Raw genomic sequence first — 17,712 nt, forward strand, 5'->3', positions numbered from 1 at the left:
GAGATCATGTCAGTTCAATCAGGCTACAACTACACGTTGAGTTAATTCAATGTATAAACATCATCCGTATTATTATATAGCCAAGATATAACTCAGTCTTTAGAGATAAAATAAACCAATTTGATTATCAAACAACCTGTTCCTGAACCCTTCAATTACCCTTTGAGCAATTATAGTCTATCTGATGAAGTTTCCTTTTTGGTGCCATAATTGAGCTATCAACTATGCTTTGTGTGGAAGAGTATAGGCCATAAAAGCATAGACACAGGAGCCGCACAAACAAATGCCAATCCCCACCAATGACGCTTCATTGTCTGGCCTAGCTTGTGTTTGTGCTGTGAAAGTTCACAAGCGCTCTGCTCCGTTTGATTTGCACTGCAAGGTGGTGGAGTTTTGCTTGTTATCGTTGTGGCTCGATTTCATGGGATTGCTCGCGAAAATGAGCAATCTGATTTGAGACAAAACATACTTTGTTGAATTTGCACCTAATACAACGTTTATTAGTTAATGTTGGCCTGTTTTAATTGGAAACTCACATGCATTTAGTTGTATCGAATTATTCCTAATCTTTTTATCATGACAACAAAAGTCATTCCTCCGTAAAAGTTCATTTAGTATAGAATAATCATTCAACAATTAGAAACTAAAACAGAAAACACCACTCACTTAAACATTGAGACATATTTACAAAAACACGCCTGTTCAAGTTTTTCGATCTGTCATCATATTGTAAGAATTGTTTCAAAACATCAGAACTGCCTAAACAACCTAATCGTTTCTCAGGACATGGAAGTCATAAGAAAAAAATTACAAACTTTCAAAGCGGATCTTGAAAACGCTATCGAGAAAGCCGAACAATCGGATAAGCAACTTAAAGAGCACAAAGCTCGGGCTGATCAAGCTGAAAGCGAAGTGTCCTCACTCAATAGAAGGATTCAGCTTCTCGAAGATGAACTTGAACGCTCGGAGGAAAGGCTCAAGGTATCAAGCCAAAAGCTTGAAGAAGCCTCACAGATGGCTGATGAAGACGAGAGAGTACGAAAGATGTTTGAACACCGAAAATCCACCGATGAAGATCGAATTGAAGCTCTTGAGAGCTCCCTAAGGGAAACAAAAACTTCCTCGCTGAGGACTCCGATCGTAAATACGATGAAGTGGCGAGAAAGTTAGCGCTTGCCGAGATTGATCTCGAGAGATATGAGCAACGAGCAAGGGCCCGCCGAGGCGAAACGTGTTGAATATGAGGCAGAACTTCATGGTGTTGGTGAAAACCTGAGACACATTGAGCGTAGTGAGGAGAAGACATTAAAACAGCAACTAGCATTTGAATCAGCTCTTGCGACCGCACATGAGAGGGCACATGAAGCTGAATCGAGAGCAGAGTTTGCGGAGCGAACTGTCAAGAAGCTTCAAAACGAGGTCGACAGGTTGGAAGAAGGCCTTATCAAAGAACGTGAAAAGTATAAAAATATATCTGACGAGTTAGACCAAACTTTCTCTGAGCTGACGGCCTGTTGAGAGGAATACTTCATATGGGGTCCAAAATTATGTCTATCCTCAACACACATGTACTCCAGTAAACACTGATTCTTTATTGGATACTAGTTGTTAGACCGTCGACTCTGCTGGCGGACACTATCAAAAATCATAACAAAGCTCATCGGTTTCTCATACTCTCTTCTGACGTCAACTTCTCTTTCTTATCCTCAAATTTCTTTCATCTTTCACTTGATTTCTTTTACCACGTGCCTAAATGTGAAATCGACGAGAATCAGCACCTATCACTAAAATTATGTCGACATACAATTTATAAAATTGTATGTGAAGAAAGGTAAGATAAAAGGTCAGATTAGAGAGATGGGTTATTGTATGCTCCTTTTTACTGATTCCTAGTTTTGTTGGGCGAACTTTTTATCGCTCTTAATTTTTGCATCAACTATTCTTCGCTTTGCTTTCATTTTTTCGGTCTTTTTATTCCTCTGGCGTTGTGTTTTGGTGATTTTATCAAAGAGCCTCTTCTTCTTTTTAGGAATCATCATAATACCCATCTTCCTATATTCGGCATCTTCCTTTTTCTTCAGCTCATCTTTGTCCTCAAAAGCGAATTTTCCCTGTTTAACCTTCATCTTGGATTTCGACGTCGACTTGTTGCTATCGCGCTCGCGACGTTTACGATTCTTTTCCAAGCGGCTTCTCGAGGCCTTAGAATCATAAGAGTCAATGTCATTTTTGTCTTCATCAGTCGCCTTTAACCTCTTTTTAGCCGGTTTATCGCCCTCCTCTTCAATTTCACTCGCAGGTTCTTGCTCAAATTCTGTGTCCGTTTCCAACTCACTTTCAACACCAGCCTCCCCTTTCTTTACTTTTTCCTCCGAGGCTTTTTCGGATTCAAATTGCTTAAGTAGATTAATCATCTTTGTCTTATCAGGTGGGACGTATTCTCCCCGCTTTTTCGTTAACAAAGGGTGACAAATGGGGCGGCAAGGTTGCTCCGACAAGATAATCCGCCGTTGGTAGGAGTACCCTCATATTGATCGAATCATATACCCACTGGGGCTGTATATAGATTCTATCTAATCTACGTTCTTTAAGTGAATCTCTATCAACTATTTGATGGGTTATTGAAGGATCGGACTCATTAAATGTGGCTCCAGGAAAGAGTGTAGTGTCCCAAGAAACTTCTCCTCCGAATGATCTTATGACAAATGTCAACGATTCTCTAGGAACCTCTCGATTGAGAAAGAATTTCAAGCCATTAAATAAAGTCTCCAGCGCAAGAACTTGTTGAAACGTTAATTTTCTATCCTTAATCTTTTCCTCGCTTTCATTGTCTTGATCTTCAAAGAGATCCAATTTTTTGATCTTCGCTTTCTGCCCTCATGACTGACTTATTCTCGATGACGCGAATGTCCTTGTTGAGAGCCGAGACGAGTTCATCCCGAGAATCATCCGCGGATTCATCTTTGTCCTCTATAGATTTTTCTTTCCTCTGCTTTTGAATTGCACTGTCGAGAACACCTTTTGCTTTCACCAAGTCTCTTAGATTGTTTGTAATAGTTTGAGGTGGATAGATGGCATTGATTGATTTATACAATTTATAATTGAGGAATCCTAATAAAGTGATGTAGAACTCAGTGAAGGTTTTCATAACATTCAAATCAACATTCGACACACGTTCGATCACAAATTGATGGGGAACAATCCAAGTAATCGTCTGACCCATGATTTCGGCTTGATAATAGTAACCTTTTATAGTGACAAAGACTTTACGTAGCGTCTTGCTTCGAATGACATAATGCATGAACTCGATAGTTAACTTTCTGCTCAAGTCAATGAGATCATCTGGCTTATTTCTTCCCTTAGGAAACATGGCAAATAAGAAACACATGCTCAAGGCATCATCGCAATCTCTTAATGCGTCGAGAAAGCGCGGATAACGTTCTTTGACAACTGTATCTAGTTTGTATATGGGTTTGCTTTCATTAACTTGTTGAAATTTCTCTAGATCATGACGGCCCTGAGCACGTGTGAGCCGCTTCATGAACACCTTGAACTCCCAGAATTGAGCAAAATCGGCTCGCTCATCAACATCTGAATATCTTTGGTAAAGAAATAAGTTTTGCGCCGAGTGTTACCCCCTGTTAATTTACTTTTGTTTTTGGGCTCAACCGGGTAGATACCCTTCAAAATACATAGGCGTCTGGAAATCAGCAAGAGGTATTTGAATTTTTTTGATGGCGGCGGCTCGTGAAATATATGCTTTCACGATACCAACTTTACGGCGTTCTTTCACTTTCCTTTTGGATAGCTTCTTCATCCTGTCAAAAATAGTTGTGAATGACTAATAGTATGAGCTACCAAGAGAGAGAAGCAAGGAGTTTGAGCAGTTTTAACTATGTCGAATCGACAATCGTTTCCTTTCCACTGGTCAAAAAGCAACAAGCTAGTAATAACGCGAGTATAATGTATTGTTTTGAATCTGATAATTGCCAGAGTAGTTTCTTGGATCAATAGAAATAAATCTTAATGTGTCTGTTTGATTTGCTATATCACCATGAGCAGTTTGTATCGCGGGTAGCAAGCAGGAATGTAAATTCGCGATCCTCCAAAGGAACCTCTCTTTTGAGTCTGAAAACAAGGGTTACGCTGGCGAAAGTATAAAAGTTAGGAGTCAGCTTGTAAGCTACAACTCTTTTCCTGATTCTCGAGACTTTCTTTTTAGTTGGTTTTTCGGGCATCCGGTCTCTTGGATGATTCTTCTGATCGATTATAATGATGAGATGAAAAGTTCAGAATAAAGTTGACAGAATTTTCGCCATGAGAATTACTAAATTTGGCCTGCCATTGAGTAGCTGTGAGGTTTGTGAGCCACGCGGTTTTCGTTTACACCGGCGTACCATGTGCTCGCAGAAAACAAGCGCCCGCTTTGATAACCCGCCCCCAAGTGGACAGTATAGAGGGCGTGCCTAATTCGCCGCCTGATTCGGGCGGCTTGAATCATCATCTCAGACTTTCAAATGGATTGCGATTTGTTAATGTAACCTCGCCGTGCGAAAGAAATTAGATCAGTTAGAGATCAGCAGCATCATAAAATCAACGTAATATATTCTTGACTACATCGTCAATTTTTATGTGACAGATGGCAATGCGCTCTTTCAATGTTCAAAAAACGAGTGAGAGCTAACTGTTAAGTGATGCTCTCGGCGCGAGTTGTTGATTCTGGATAAGAATTGAAGTCATTTGAACGAGAATCAACTTGAATACTCAGGTTCAGGTTACCTACAACTACATTCTGCCTGCTTGAGCTGTATTTCTGTGGTTTGAAAGTGAAAGCAAAAGTTCCCTAATACTTAAATCTCGACCTTTTCCACCACTAAAACTGTCATTAGACATAAGCAGCATCCCCGTCTCAAGCTTTCGCGAGCAAACGCAGACTCGAGCACTAACACTTGCAAACAGTCGACAGGCAGTTGGCCACAGCAGTTTGTGTGTGTCTTGGCAGCCAAGACTTGGCCACTACAACAACAACCACTACTTAATACAACCATTACTATAACCACCACCGCACTTATTAAGCGACTTCAATTGACTCTCAAATCCATCAAGTTGGTTGACATGGGTTGCCGTGTGATTTCAACCATTGGACGAAAGAAAATCGAGTGAGAGGAGTCCCACCTCTCTCTCTTTCTCTCTCGCCAGATCTGTCTTACTCTCTCATGCTAGTGAAGGCTTGGTTTCAAGACCAGTTGAACGGCCTGCTTGACATGTTGGTGACGTCGTCGCGCAAACCGCTTAAGATTATTTCGATGGCCGCCGATGGCAACTTTCTGAATGCTTACGGTCAGATGTAGCGTCATTCATACAAGCGTATTGGTGCCGACTTTCGTGTTGGTCTGACACATCTTGACATGGTCGACAGGGTTGCATTGCCCCCCATTCATCAAGCTCTATCTACCTACCACCTGTTTTATCTACCTATCTATCTATTCATCTCGCTCTACTCGGACTGCTGTCATATGGTTTCTGCTCAATGCGTTGATTGTAAATAAACACTTTCGCTTGCTGATCTAGTTGCAACCTGCTTTAGATAGAACTGTATCGCCTTGGATAGGGATGAGCAACAAATTAAATTTTTCATTGAAAATTGGATAAATCTTATTACGAGCTTGCTAGCAGCGATTCAGGATGTTGAACAAAATCTAAAATTGATAACTAGAGATATTATCCAACCTGACGCTTGTTGACGCTTAACAAAGGCAGCGATAGCGATTGAGACAAAGAAGAGACTGTTTGTGTGGAGCTATTGGTACCAGCAGCAGCAGCAGCAGCAGCAGCATCAACAACAGCAACAACAACAACAAGGAGACTTCTCACGATGGCTCCCTCTTGTTGCGCCAATCCAATCGCATGTAAATTGACCGATGCACCATCGTGATCGTATGGGAACACGACGTTGTTGTATGGCACTTGCTTCCATAGAAAGCCCTTGCGGCCCCCTTTCTTTGCAAATCTCACTCTTCCTGGAGGGAACAACGACGAGGAAACCTTACGAGTTGGTTTTAATAGTATAAAGTGAAGCAAACATTAACGTATTTGCCTTCACTTGTTCTGGTGTCCAGCAACGGCAACCACAGCACTGTGTGGCACGTTTGCGTACAATTCTGTGATGCAGCCAGCTTTATTTGCGGCCGATTGGTAGCGCCGCTGGCTTTCAAACAACAGTGGAATAGCGTTACGGAGGCCAGAGACATGTTGTCTGCTTGTAGCGAGTGAAGGTTTTGTTCGGCCGGCTTTTGCCGTTCTCTTTAGCGAGAATCTCTGTTCCAAGCGCAAACACAGACAAAAATTGGAGAACGAACTAGCAAGAATCGCACTGCTCGTTCGTTTGAGTTTGATATTCAACAAGCAAGCCAAATATATTCGGCTCTCTGTATCGGTCAGCGCAAAGTGGCCAGCTTGTGGTTGAACGATAGCAAATTTTGACCATCCTCTTCTATGGAAATTTCATATCCTATTATTAAAAGTGTGCGGGGAACATAAACTTTAGCTGATAGAACCAGTTAGCCCGCAAGACATTAGCTAGCAACAACGACAGAAACAGCAATAACAATCACTATAACAACTACAGCAACAACAACAACTTCAGTACAAAGACACTTTGAGGCTGACTAATTTTTAGCTATCTTGCGACAAACAAGCGTCCGGCAACAACTACCTCCTTCTCTCAGCTTTCGAACAATTTTTAGCTCATCAAACAATAAACCTGACGTTTATTTTGCTATTTAAGCAGATTGTTTGTAGTGCCACCATTGACAAAAGCAAGTTATTGAAGTGGTGTTAGTAAAAGTAGCCGTTCAGCGGTGCTGGCGGCGGCGGCAGTGCATTCAGTGAAAAAGAGCAACAGGTAGAAAGGATAAGTTTGAAAATCAACTTCATAGAGACTCGCTCAGATACGTTCGATCGCGTTCATCTCGGAGCTGGCTTGTCATATGAACATACATTCGCTCTCTCATCTTGTCGTCTTCTCAAAAAGTTGAAACTGTCCACCAAACTCAGATAGATACACGCCGAGCGCGGGGTTCTGCAAGGCAGGTGGGCAGGTTTAAGGTAGCAGACGATTACAAGTTTTAGCATGCAGACAGGTAAACTAACATAGACGACATAAGAAGGCTTTTTGTAGCAAATATACACAAAGAGCTGAAACATTGGCATTTTTAGAAAGGAAACAGGGCAAGCCTACTACTACTCGCAACGCTGTTAGTGATGGTGCCTAGTTGCAATCTATACAAGTCATTCTTACTTCAATCTAGCAAGTCTTTAGCACACTTTTAGGCATTTATTTGTTGGCTGGCCAGCAACAGTGGCAGATTGATAGAAGGCGACCTCCCCGATTGTTTGATATAGAGAAAGAAACCAAACTTACTCGCTCGAAACATTGGCACGGCTCCTTATTTAGTTGCGACCAAATCAATTCACATGATGGATATTATTCAGTCCAAGCTCACCGGCTGAAGAAAGTGATTGTGCAAGCGAGTTATTTGAACACAAATATTGGTAACGAAGCGTATACAATTATTTACAAAACAAGCAACAATGCCCTTATATTAAATGATATGTGTTTTGAACTCATAACCTAGCAAGCTATTCTACTGATGCTCCTCAACAACAACTGACGGCCATTGACACAAATCCAGTTAATCATCGGTCCATAAAAAATAAGATCACCCACCATTAAATTTTCAAGAACCATGCCAACTCAAATAGATTAGTATACCACATATTGTTTGAATTCGCCTTAAATTAACACTCTCCAATTATACAATCTCAAGTACCATCTGGCATCACCATCATGATCGAGCTTGAATCTTGATAGCATATGCAGATCGCCAAATCCTCAATCGACTTCTTCAGCAATTCGAAACCTGATCTTCCACACTGTAGCAAATTGATTTTACTAATAAGTCCAGTCCAGGCGAATACCATCAACTTCTAACTTGATATGCCCTCTGCAAGTATATCATCCAACATGAACAATCTCGTTCGGGATACGTACCAAGCCAGTGGGCTTATCAGAGCCCATCAACAGCCCACTGTAGCATCGTCTCAGACATCTCTTCAGAAACTTCCCGCACCTTTCACCGCAGTTTTTTTATTCTAACAAAAATCAACAAAACCAACCTCAACAACATATGCAATTTCCACCACCTCCACCCATGGCACCTCTTGTGCCTCAGACTCATATACCAAAAAATGACTCCACAACCATGAACTCTTTCAGTTCTTTGATAGTTCCTCAGTCACAACAACAACAACAACTACATCAGCAACAACAACAACTACATCAACAACCTGTCAATCTAGCTAATCACACGACAATCTTGCCGCAAACAAATGGCATGTCCAATAACAATCACACTCAATCAGCGATACTCATGTCACCTGTTCTCACAAACAAAAATTCTCAACAACCGCAGTATCAACAACCTCAACAATATCAAGTCCAGCAACAGCAACCGGTTCTTCAATCTGCGGCTCAACCAGGACAACAACTAGTGCCTATGACAACAATCATGATTCCCGGCATCTGCTGCAGAGCAAATCCAAAAGTGCCTCTGTTCAAATTCAACAAGCAGCTATGCAAGCCATGTCCAATGGTTCAGGGCAACCCCAAATTCTTGTTTTCATGATACCGTATATGATCAACAACCCACCCACTATACCACCAACACCTGAGCAAACTAGTTTAAATTCAACCCTTGTTCGGTCGTCTCAATCAACATCAGTCATGAGACCCACGCAGCAGCAGCAAACTTCGATATCCTCTCATAGCAGGGCAGTATCTAGCTTATCATCGTCTGCTAAGCAAGAGCTAGAGAAGTTCTATATAAAAAGCTAATTTCTCATACACAGCAACTAGAAATAAAATGGAGTTGTCGTTTCAGAAGGGAGATATATTGCATGTTCTTGACACTCTACAGAACAGTGATTATGGCTTACAATATTGGTTGGCAGCTCGAGTTAAAACCAATGGAAAAGATTCTGACAAAGGTCTCATTCCGGACAAAAACAAAGCTGATGAAATCGCGCTTGAACAAAGAACTGTCGAGCTGAACGAAGCTAGCGGCACTATCAGTGGACCGTCTAGCTCAAATTGTGCGCTAAGTGCAAGCGTTGGTCGAGTAAGTTTCTTGAAAAGACGAGTCGCTCAAAGATCTAAATCCTTTTGTAAAGATAATTGGGATAATGTTGTATTCGATATAGGTAGTATTAAATTACCGACCTATGAACGTGTTGTCTTTAAGCATCCAGGATTCTGTAGACCAGTGGTGATTTTCGGACCTCTTGCTGATGTCGCGCTGTGAAAAACTTCTCAATGACTATCCAGAGAAATATTCTTATCCGGCTGGTTTTAACCGATCACAAGAACATCCCAAAGTTATACGACTTCCAGGAATACTAGAAGTTATTGACCAAGGCAAGCATGCCTTACTAGACATAACACCCTCTGCAGTGGAGAAACTGAATTATGCCAATCTGGCGCCAATCGTGATATTTATGAAGACTGATTCTAAATCAATCATCAAAGAGTTTCGTTCACGAGCAGCAAAATCTTTAGAGTCTAATGCTAGAGATGAGGATACTTTACGGCGTGATGGAAAGTCAAGTAGAAAACTTCTCGAGCAATCTGTGAAACTCGAGAAGGCTTGGTATCATGTTTTCACTGCAACTCTAAATCTCTCAACAATGGGCAGTGAAATGTGGTACAGAAAACTAAGGGAAACTATCGAAAATCAACAATCTGCCAACGTTTGGATGGTTGCTGGAAAGTCGGATAAGAAGATAGCCACGTAAACAATGTCAATGAGGTTCTATTTCCTATGCCTAGCAATCAGTCCTCCTCATCTTGTGTCGACAGCTCAAGCGTCTTAAATGAAAGATTCAACGAAAGCCTAAACATCTCAAGTAAAAGTACAATTGATCTCCTACCAAATGGAACGTATGGCAATAGAAGCCAACTGCGAAATGCTTATGCTCATAGCCTCGCTCAAAAGTTGGCGCGAGCCTCTAGCGAGCCCAAGTTGAATGGGCTCATGTCAGATGATGATGATGACGATGATGATGATGATATAATCAAGAAACCTTTCCCATCTGAATTTGAAAATTCTAGCTCTATGTCATCTTCCAATGGAGCTACTAGTTACGGTCAGGGTAGCATGACAGGCACAAGTTTAACTTATCAACATTATCCACCGCAAGCCAAATCTGAACAAGGGTTGAATAGGACACAAGAGAGTATTTACGCTAGAAATCCAGTAGTTAACAACAATAATTCTTACAGCAACGGAAATAGCAGTAATAGTAATTACCATCCACTACCATCTATGACAAGTGATAATGGCTATCATAATCAAAGCTATGAACAATGTTAACAACAATGTAATTGACCTCTCAAGAAATCACGACACTCGAGGTAGTGCCTTCCAAGTCTACAGTGATATAAATCAAAATAACTATCACTATTATAATTTGAACAAAATATGACACAAGTTTTAATGAGATAGCACTTACAATTTGAATAAATTATCTTACTAGTTCTAAACACTCGCTAAAACTGTCGAGTTGAAGTACTTTAGCAAACTACAATCCGGATCCATAGATTCCACAGGTTTTTCTAGTTGTTGCATGCAATCATTGGCGCAGTTCCTGCCTTTATAAACACCTATTCTCCACTGTTTTACACAAGTTGCGCAGCTATTCAAACAAAGTACTATTGTCGGCGGAAGTTGAGTTTCTAGAAGATCGTCCGGGCAATCTTTTACATCGGATACCTCTGAACATTCATCTAAGCCACCCATGATTGATCTTACTTTGGATGGGCTCAATCCACGCGGTTCTCTACTTAGATGGAAACCATACGGTAAAGTATGATGAGAAGCAAAAAAGCTGACTATAAATAAGTACCGTATTGCTATGCTAAAGGCATTGTTGGTTTTGAAATTGATACTTGTCATCTTGATGAGTTGGTGATTGTTGTGTAACTTATATAAATTCTATTTAAATCATGTGAAATGAGAGTTAAAATTGGAAATGTCTGAATCTTAAACTCGCATTAAAATCGTCAGTTGAACATGGTTGAAACAGAAAAAAATTGAAGTCAATGGGAAAAAAGGCCGAATCATGATATTCGAGATATTCTAGAGGTAAAAACTTACGCAAGATTACCGTTATGTGATTACGACACGCGCTCCAGGCAGTGCATCAATTGCACAAACACAAACAGCCTCCTTATCTCATACGAGATTACCTTATAAAACCTGATTGTTTTGAGCTCTCACTGGAGATTTCCAGCAGGTAGGAGGGTACCAAGTAATGTATTGTGAGAGTTGATTTCCATGGTGGAACTAACCTTGTGCGGCGTACACTAATACCGCTAAAGAGCAAGCTTTGATGCGGTCCAAAGAGTATCAACTGTGAGGAAAATCAACTTCTTCGTCCCAAAATTATCGCTGGCAGATTAAGAAAGGTTCCTCCGCTAAGTTTAGCTCTACAACCATGGGCTGAAATTGTTTACAAAGATTTCCACATAAACAGGCGAAAAACATAATCAATCAAGAAGTCAGCGCTCTAATCAAAATCAAAAGAATTCGCAAGCACTGTTACAGAATCCAAATTTTCAGTCGAGCGCACATAATCAGTTGTACGCCGCAAAATCAAGAAAAATAAAGTTCCATCTGGCGCACATTCGCTGATGGCATGCTACTTGCACGCTGCAAGCTTTGAAAACGAGCTGCATTTGTTTTAATGCGATTGTTTGACTCCTTGATGATACAACAATAATTAATATTCACTTTTGTCCACAAGGTATTCATTTTGTGCCTTATTTCAAATGGCTGAAGAGGAAACGGAGGACCTTGTTATTGAATTCGAGGGTAATTTCGATTTAGATAGCGTTCGAGGCCAGCAGATACAAGTGATTGGTATCGACACAGATGAACCCGTGCTCAGGATAGATTCCAAGTTTTACAAAATTGATGTTAAAGACTCAATAGGCTCTAGATTAATTCTTCAACAAGGAATGGACGGAAAGCTAAGCTATTATGCAAAAACGGACAAAGTTGTGACAGCTCGTCGCGTGATGATAAAGCCCAAGTGAAGAATTTATTAGCCTGTCTCAAACTCGCTTTCTTTCAACATTTTGTTCCTTAGATGATTCTTGTACTCGATGATACCCTTGTTCCATTTCCTTATTGTTGAATTCTCACAAATCCAAATCTCTTTGGCCACTTGTCCGATAAGCCTAAAATCGTGACTCACCAGTATCATTCCTCCTTCAAAATCATTGATAGCGTCAGCGAGGGCGTCTATTGTTTCCATATCAAGATGATTAGTGGGTTCGTCAAGAAGTAAAAGGTGGGGAACTTGAAATGCAAGCCATGCAAAAACAACTCTACATCTCTGACCATCGGACAAGTGGCGCATTGGACAGATTTGTTGCCTACCAGAAAGACCATAGCGGCCGATTATCCTACGCATCTCTTCCCTTTCCTTGACATCTGGAAAACACTTCATCATATATTCTAAAGCACTTAGAGATAGATCTAAAGCTTCGGCGAGATGTTGATGATAATTGGCTATCCTTAAATGAGAATGTCTTCTGATGAGACCATCTTGAGGGATTAGATCGCCGCAAATCAATTTTAAGAAAGTGGATTTTCCACAACCATTCGGTCCTACAAGTGCTATCCGACTATCCAAGTCTATGCCGAGTTCCAGATCTTTATAAATCCAAGAAGATTTTTCTGAATATCTAAACGAGATGTTTTGTATCATGAGGACAGGAGGGGGGATCTTTCCACAAGCGGGGAAATAAAATTCCATCAACTTGTCGGAGGTCACCTTTTCAGTTAAGCCTGCGTTCACCATCTTTGCCAAAGTTTTCTCTTTGGACTGAGCTTGACGTGCGAGCTTAGCGCTACCATGACCAAATCTTGCGATATAATCTTTCATGTGTGCGATTTGGGCCTGCTCCCAGTTGAATCGTTTTGTTTGATGTTCTTGAAGTTCGAGACGGGTTTTAATGAAAGCGTCGTAGTTTTCCAGTGTAATAATGTAATCGATTTTTGTCCAGGTGGATGATATTTGTACAGACACCATTCATGAAGTCCTGTGAATGTGATATCATAACCAGAATTCGCTTATAATTTTTCAGCTCTTGCTCTAACCAGACGCAAGCTTCCAAATCTAAATGGTTGGTAGGTTCATCAAGCAACAGCATGTGGGGTTTCAAATAAAGGGCACGAGCCAAAGCGATTCTCATCCTCCATCCTCCACTGAAGTCTTTACACATTTTTTGCTGCATCTGCTTATCGAATCCCAAACCATAAAGTATGTAACCGGCTTTAGCTTTTGCTCTGTCAGCGCCCATATCATCCAGCCTCTCGTAGATATCAATAAGTTGCTCTTGAGACTCCTCGTCGTCTTTCTCAGCCAACTCTTCAGCTAACTTCTCCAATTTTATTCTTTCCTTCTCTACATCGAGCACTGCATCAAGAGCGGACTTATTTAATGGAGGTATCTCGCGCGTTAGGTGGTAGATATCGATTTGCTCTTGGATCGGGATTTCACGCCTACCTATCACAGAGAATAGAGTCGATTTACCACAACCATTGAAACCAATCAATCCGTATCTTCTTCCATAATTTAATTCTAATCTAGTCTCGTTCAAAATTTCAACACCATGAAAAGTGATCGATAGATTATCTACTTTAATATCTCTCGACATGGCCTCAATACCCAAAACACCGGTGCAAGATCTAGCTTGAGCAGCTAGTTCTAGATCGTGTTCTAGCATCGCAGTAAGCTCGTCAACGCAATCCCCGTTAACTTCAATTAGTTTATCTTGTTCCGTTTTGTCAGTTCCATTGGAGTTGTTCGATTTAGTCGAAGAACCAGCAGGCTGATTCCTTGCCTTCTGCGCCTCTTTTTTCTTAGCATCACGCTTTTTTTTTCGAATCTGAAGGCATAGTTGTGCTTGTTCCCAGGAGTAATCTTATTAATATCCAATAATTTATTAGCGCGGTGATTGAAAATGATAGAATTACAATTTTAAATCCTAATATCACTAACCGAGTTGAATAGTAGCTCGGAACCCGGCGACTAGTAAAACTGGCGAAAGTCAGCCACGCGGTTGTGGCAACGCTACTTTGAGAGAGACAGACGACAGCTTTTTATTTTGCAACGAGTTGTACACATTTTCGAGTTTCTTTTTTATATTTCTACTGTAGGTGATCTGTCTGTATAAGTTGATTCCCTCAATTTATGTTATGGTAACCGCTCACATGATTAAACTTGAGATATAGATCTATCTACTTGTTTGCTGCTATAATTCCTTTCAAATTGACTTCTTGCTGGCCGCACCAAGACTTAGGTGCCCAAGAAGAGATCTCGAAATTCAGTTTGAAGCTTGAAATAGCCCTTTTGAGTTTAGCTCAAAAGTTAAACTTTTAGTTCCGACATAACTGTTCTCAATCGTACTCGTAAAATCATCGGTTGAAGGGGACTCCAGGTTTGATACTATTTGGTGATCAAGCGGGTCGGGGTTACTTTGCAATACGCTTCACCTGAACTTCCTGTCTGTTGCTGAAATTCTGATCGAGTGAGCAACATGAATTAGCTTATGGATAAAACTTTTACAAAACAAACGATTCAAATCATTCATCCCCAAATAGTAGATTCAAGCCAACTAATATTGACCTGAATTCAACCCACAATTATTACCCTCAAAGCTTTCTATGATGGATAACTGAAAGCTGGTGTATATTCTACGGCACATGCGCTCCGAACAAACTAGTCCACCAATCTTTCTAATAGAGATATAACCCCTGAATGAGATTATATTTATGATGTGGAGGAGGGACCTAACTTTCTCGGATAATATGTCTACATGCCATCACAAACAATATGATGTCGAATCATATTGTTTATCAATCAATGATCTACTTACTTAGGCCTAGCTGCAAACTTAGCTTTGCACGAAAGCAAGTGATACTGAATCATTATAATTCAAATAGATATCTTCAATAGTTCATATTTAAGGACATTTGTGCATACATTGTAGGCTTTGTTAGCTAACAAGTCGTCCATAAGTCAAACCAACTATTTGTACTATAGACCATTGCAACTCCTTCCACTCGCTAGAGGCTTTGCTCTTTTATATGGAAGAGGGCAAACAGTTTGTGAATCTTATCGCAATCTTCAACTCTCTTTAATCATGATGATGATGCACAAATATAATGCTGAACACACATCCATCAAGCCTAAAAAAGCACTCACTTTGTACACAGCAACTGAACAATATGGAAAAAATCATTTTCCTTTCTCCCTTTCTACTGTCGACGGGGGCGGCGGTAATGGTGGTAGTGGTAACATAACTTGGGGTTGTCATGAGCGTGAGTAATGCCACCAGATGAGATCTACTGGATGCCTTAAAGGGCGATGTGAGTGAATACAGAGCAGATCTGGCCATTCTAATTTCTGTGAATAAGATTATAACTTATATCAAATGAAGCTTTATGCCAAGAGGATGTCATTTAGATTTCTGCTCTGTTGACACTACTGATAGAATACCAGTTAGAGCAAAAAGAATTTTCTAATTGAACTCTAGGAAAGTATACAGTTATAAACTAACATGATCAAAACCATAATAAACATTTTAATAGCCGCCTTATTGGCCTTTGCACAATTAAGTTATGCTACAAAATACACTGTTTGTGGTGAGTTAAATCTTCTCGACTTTTCACTGATAGGTAAACAATGTTATCATCACTAACCTCATGTTCAAAAATCAATTCACACAAAAGATTCAAATAAATCTTTAGCAGATGTTAAGAATGTTAGAATAAGCGATTGCGATTCTTCGTTTGAGCCATGTTCATTCCTGCGCGGATTCAACAAAACGATTGAGCTAGACTTTGTGCCAAGTAAGTTGAGAGCAACAGATTGACCGCAAACTTTATTTGAATAATGCTTTAAGTTGAGCAGGTTAGCTGTTTTGCAAAATTGGCACCATTCCTGGCCTGACTGTTATACTCTCCTTCTTCCTCTTCTTCTTCTTCTTTTTATTTGAAATTATAATTTGAATATCAACCAACACTCGCTCACCCAACAACCACAAAATGTTCATCAGGGCAAAATATCGAGCAGGTTAAAGTGAAGGTGGCTGGAAAGCTAAACGCGCTGCCTGTGCCGTTTGAGGTGAAACCGGACCTCGCTTGTGGTAACTATGGCTTTGATTGCCCACTTAAAGCTGGTGAATCTTACAAGTTCAAGCTTTCCTTACCCCATTTTACGTAGCTACCCGAAGTTGAATGTAAATGTTTTCTTGCGTCTGCTTGATGAGAAAACAGGAGACCTCATAAGTTGCGTTGAAATGCCAGCTCGGATCCAGGAACCCCAGAAGGCAGATTAAAGAAACGCTCGGTTGTCCTGTGTTGATTGATCGAGACGCATAGTCACAGCGCCATTAGTTGTCCAACGATGAAAATTCACACAATAATAGCATTTATGACCCAACTCTCTCGACCATCTCACTCATAAACTAAATCTAAACTCTACAAGAATCATTCGATGATTGGCTTGTGTCAGACTAGCATAAAAGAATGTCTGCATGAGTGAGAGATGGGAAGAGCCATTGAGATCGTTTGAGCTCGAACTATGACTCCTTGAAGTGTTGATATGAGCGTTTGAAATCAAGCAAATCGGCAATAAACCGGCCTTTATGATGATCCAACACAAGCACACACACACACACACAATACGCACACACATCCAAGCTTGATATTTATCTCTCACCTCTTTGAGCTGAGTTGACCTGAAACGAGGATGCTGGCGATGATAATAATTAGCGCAGTGAGAGCGACTATCATGTTATTATCCTAGCTCATGATTTGCAACGAAGCTAACCAGAGCTGCTTCAGAGTCTGCTTGGACAGACTTGAAACGTCGCCACCGTAACCGAATGAACCAGATATTTTAAAATGAAGCGCGCCTACGCAACGCGCCTGCGTGAACCCTTTTTCATTTTAAGACAAAATGTTCTTCAAATTCGCAAATGTTCTCTCCGCCTCTTTCGCTCTCTCTCTCTCTCCCAGTTCATTCTCAATCCATCATTGGTCAGGCTTGATTCAATTCGATCCGATTCATCCTCCCTCTGGCGTGGCTCATCTCGCTGGCCATGTTATTTCCAACGAGAGATGGTGTTATCCAAGTTGCGTTTCAGTTGGTTGTTATATTGGTCCAGTGCTCGAAGCTGGCAAGTTGGATTGCTGAGCAGTCTAGTTGAGCTGGCCTGGCCAGTATAGGTAGCAGACATGTGCAGCCGCTTTTGCTGTTGCGGCTGGGTGAAGAAGGCCAAAGTTTTGCTCCCTTCCACTACTTCTACTGGAATGCGAGCGCTTGCAATTGCGAACGCATTAAAGAAGGGCCGAATGATAGCGGTGGTTGGAGGCGAAAGAGGCTATGCATTCAGTTCCGCCGCGCAAAACTGGTTGTGTATACCCCTCTCTAGTAGGCTTCATCTGCCCTGCTAGTGAGCTGAAAGGCCAGCAGCAGCAAGTTAGCGTGCTGCTGCCGTTGTTGCTGTTGTTATTTTTTGCCTGTGCGCTTGGGAGGGGGAAAGGTAGTTGTCTCTACTAGTGGCGGTCAGTTTTTGGT

General features: G+C 40.9%; 1 protein-coding gene and 2 pseudogenes across 1 annotated transcript; 1 reads left to right on the plus strand and 2 right to left on the minus strand.

The window, feature by feature from the left end:
* The first annotated feature begins 786 nt into the window (after window positions 1–786).
* On the plus strand, window positions 787–1,518 carry LOC131872853 (uncharacterized; annotated as a pseudogene).
* Window positions 1,519–1,889: 371 nt separating this feature from the next.
* LOC131872850 (pescadillo homolog) lies at window positions 1,890–2,414 on the minus strand. Its single transcript, XM_059216158.1, has one exon. It carries the CDS (start codon window positions 2,412–2,414, stop codon window positions 1,890–1,892), a length of 525 nt encoding a protein of 174 aa, XP_059072141.1.
* A 9,748-nt stretch (window positions 2,415–12,162) lies between these two features.
* Window positions 12,163–14,014, minus strand: LOC131872851 (uncharacterized; annotated as a pseudogene).
* Between the last annotated feature and the right edge of the window lie 3,698 nt (window positions 14,015–17,712).

This window comes from Cryptomeria japonica, unplaced genomic scaffold (genome assembly GCF_030272615.1).
Source record: "Cryptomeria japonica unplaced genomic scaffold, Sugi_1.0 HiC_scaffold_822, whole genome shotgun sequence".
Classification (NCBI taxonomy): domain Eukaryota; kingdom Viridiplantae; phylum Streptophyta; class Pinopsida; order Cupressales; family Cupressaceae; genus Cryptomeria; species Cryptomeria japonica.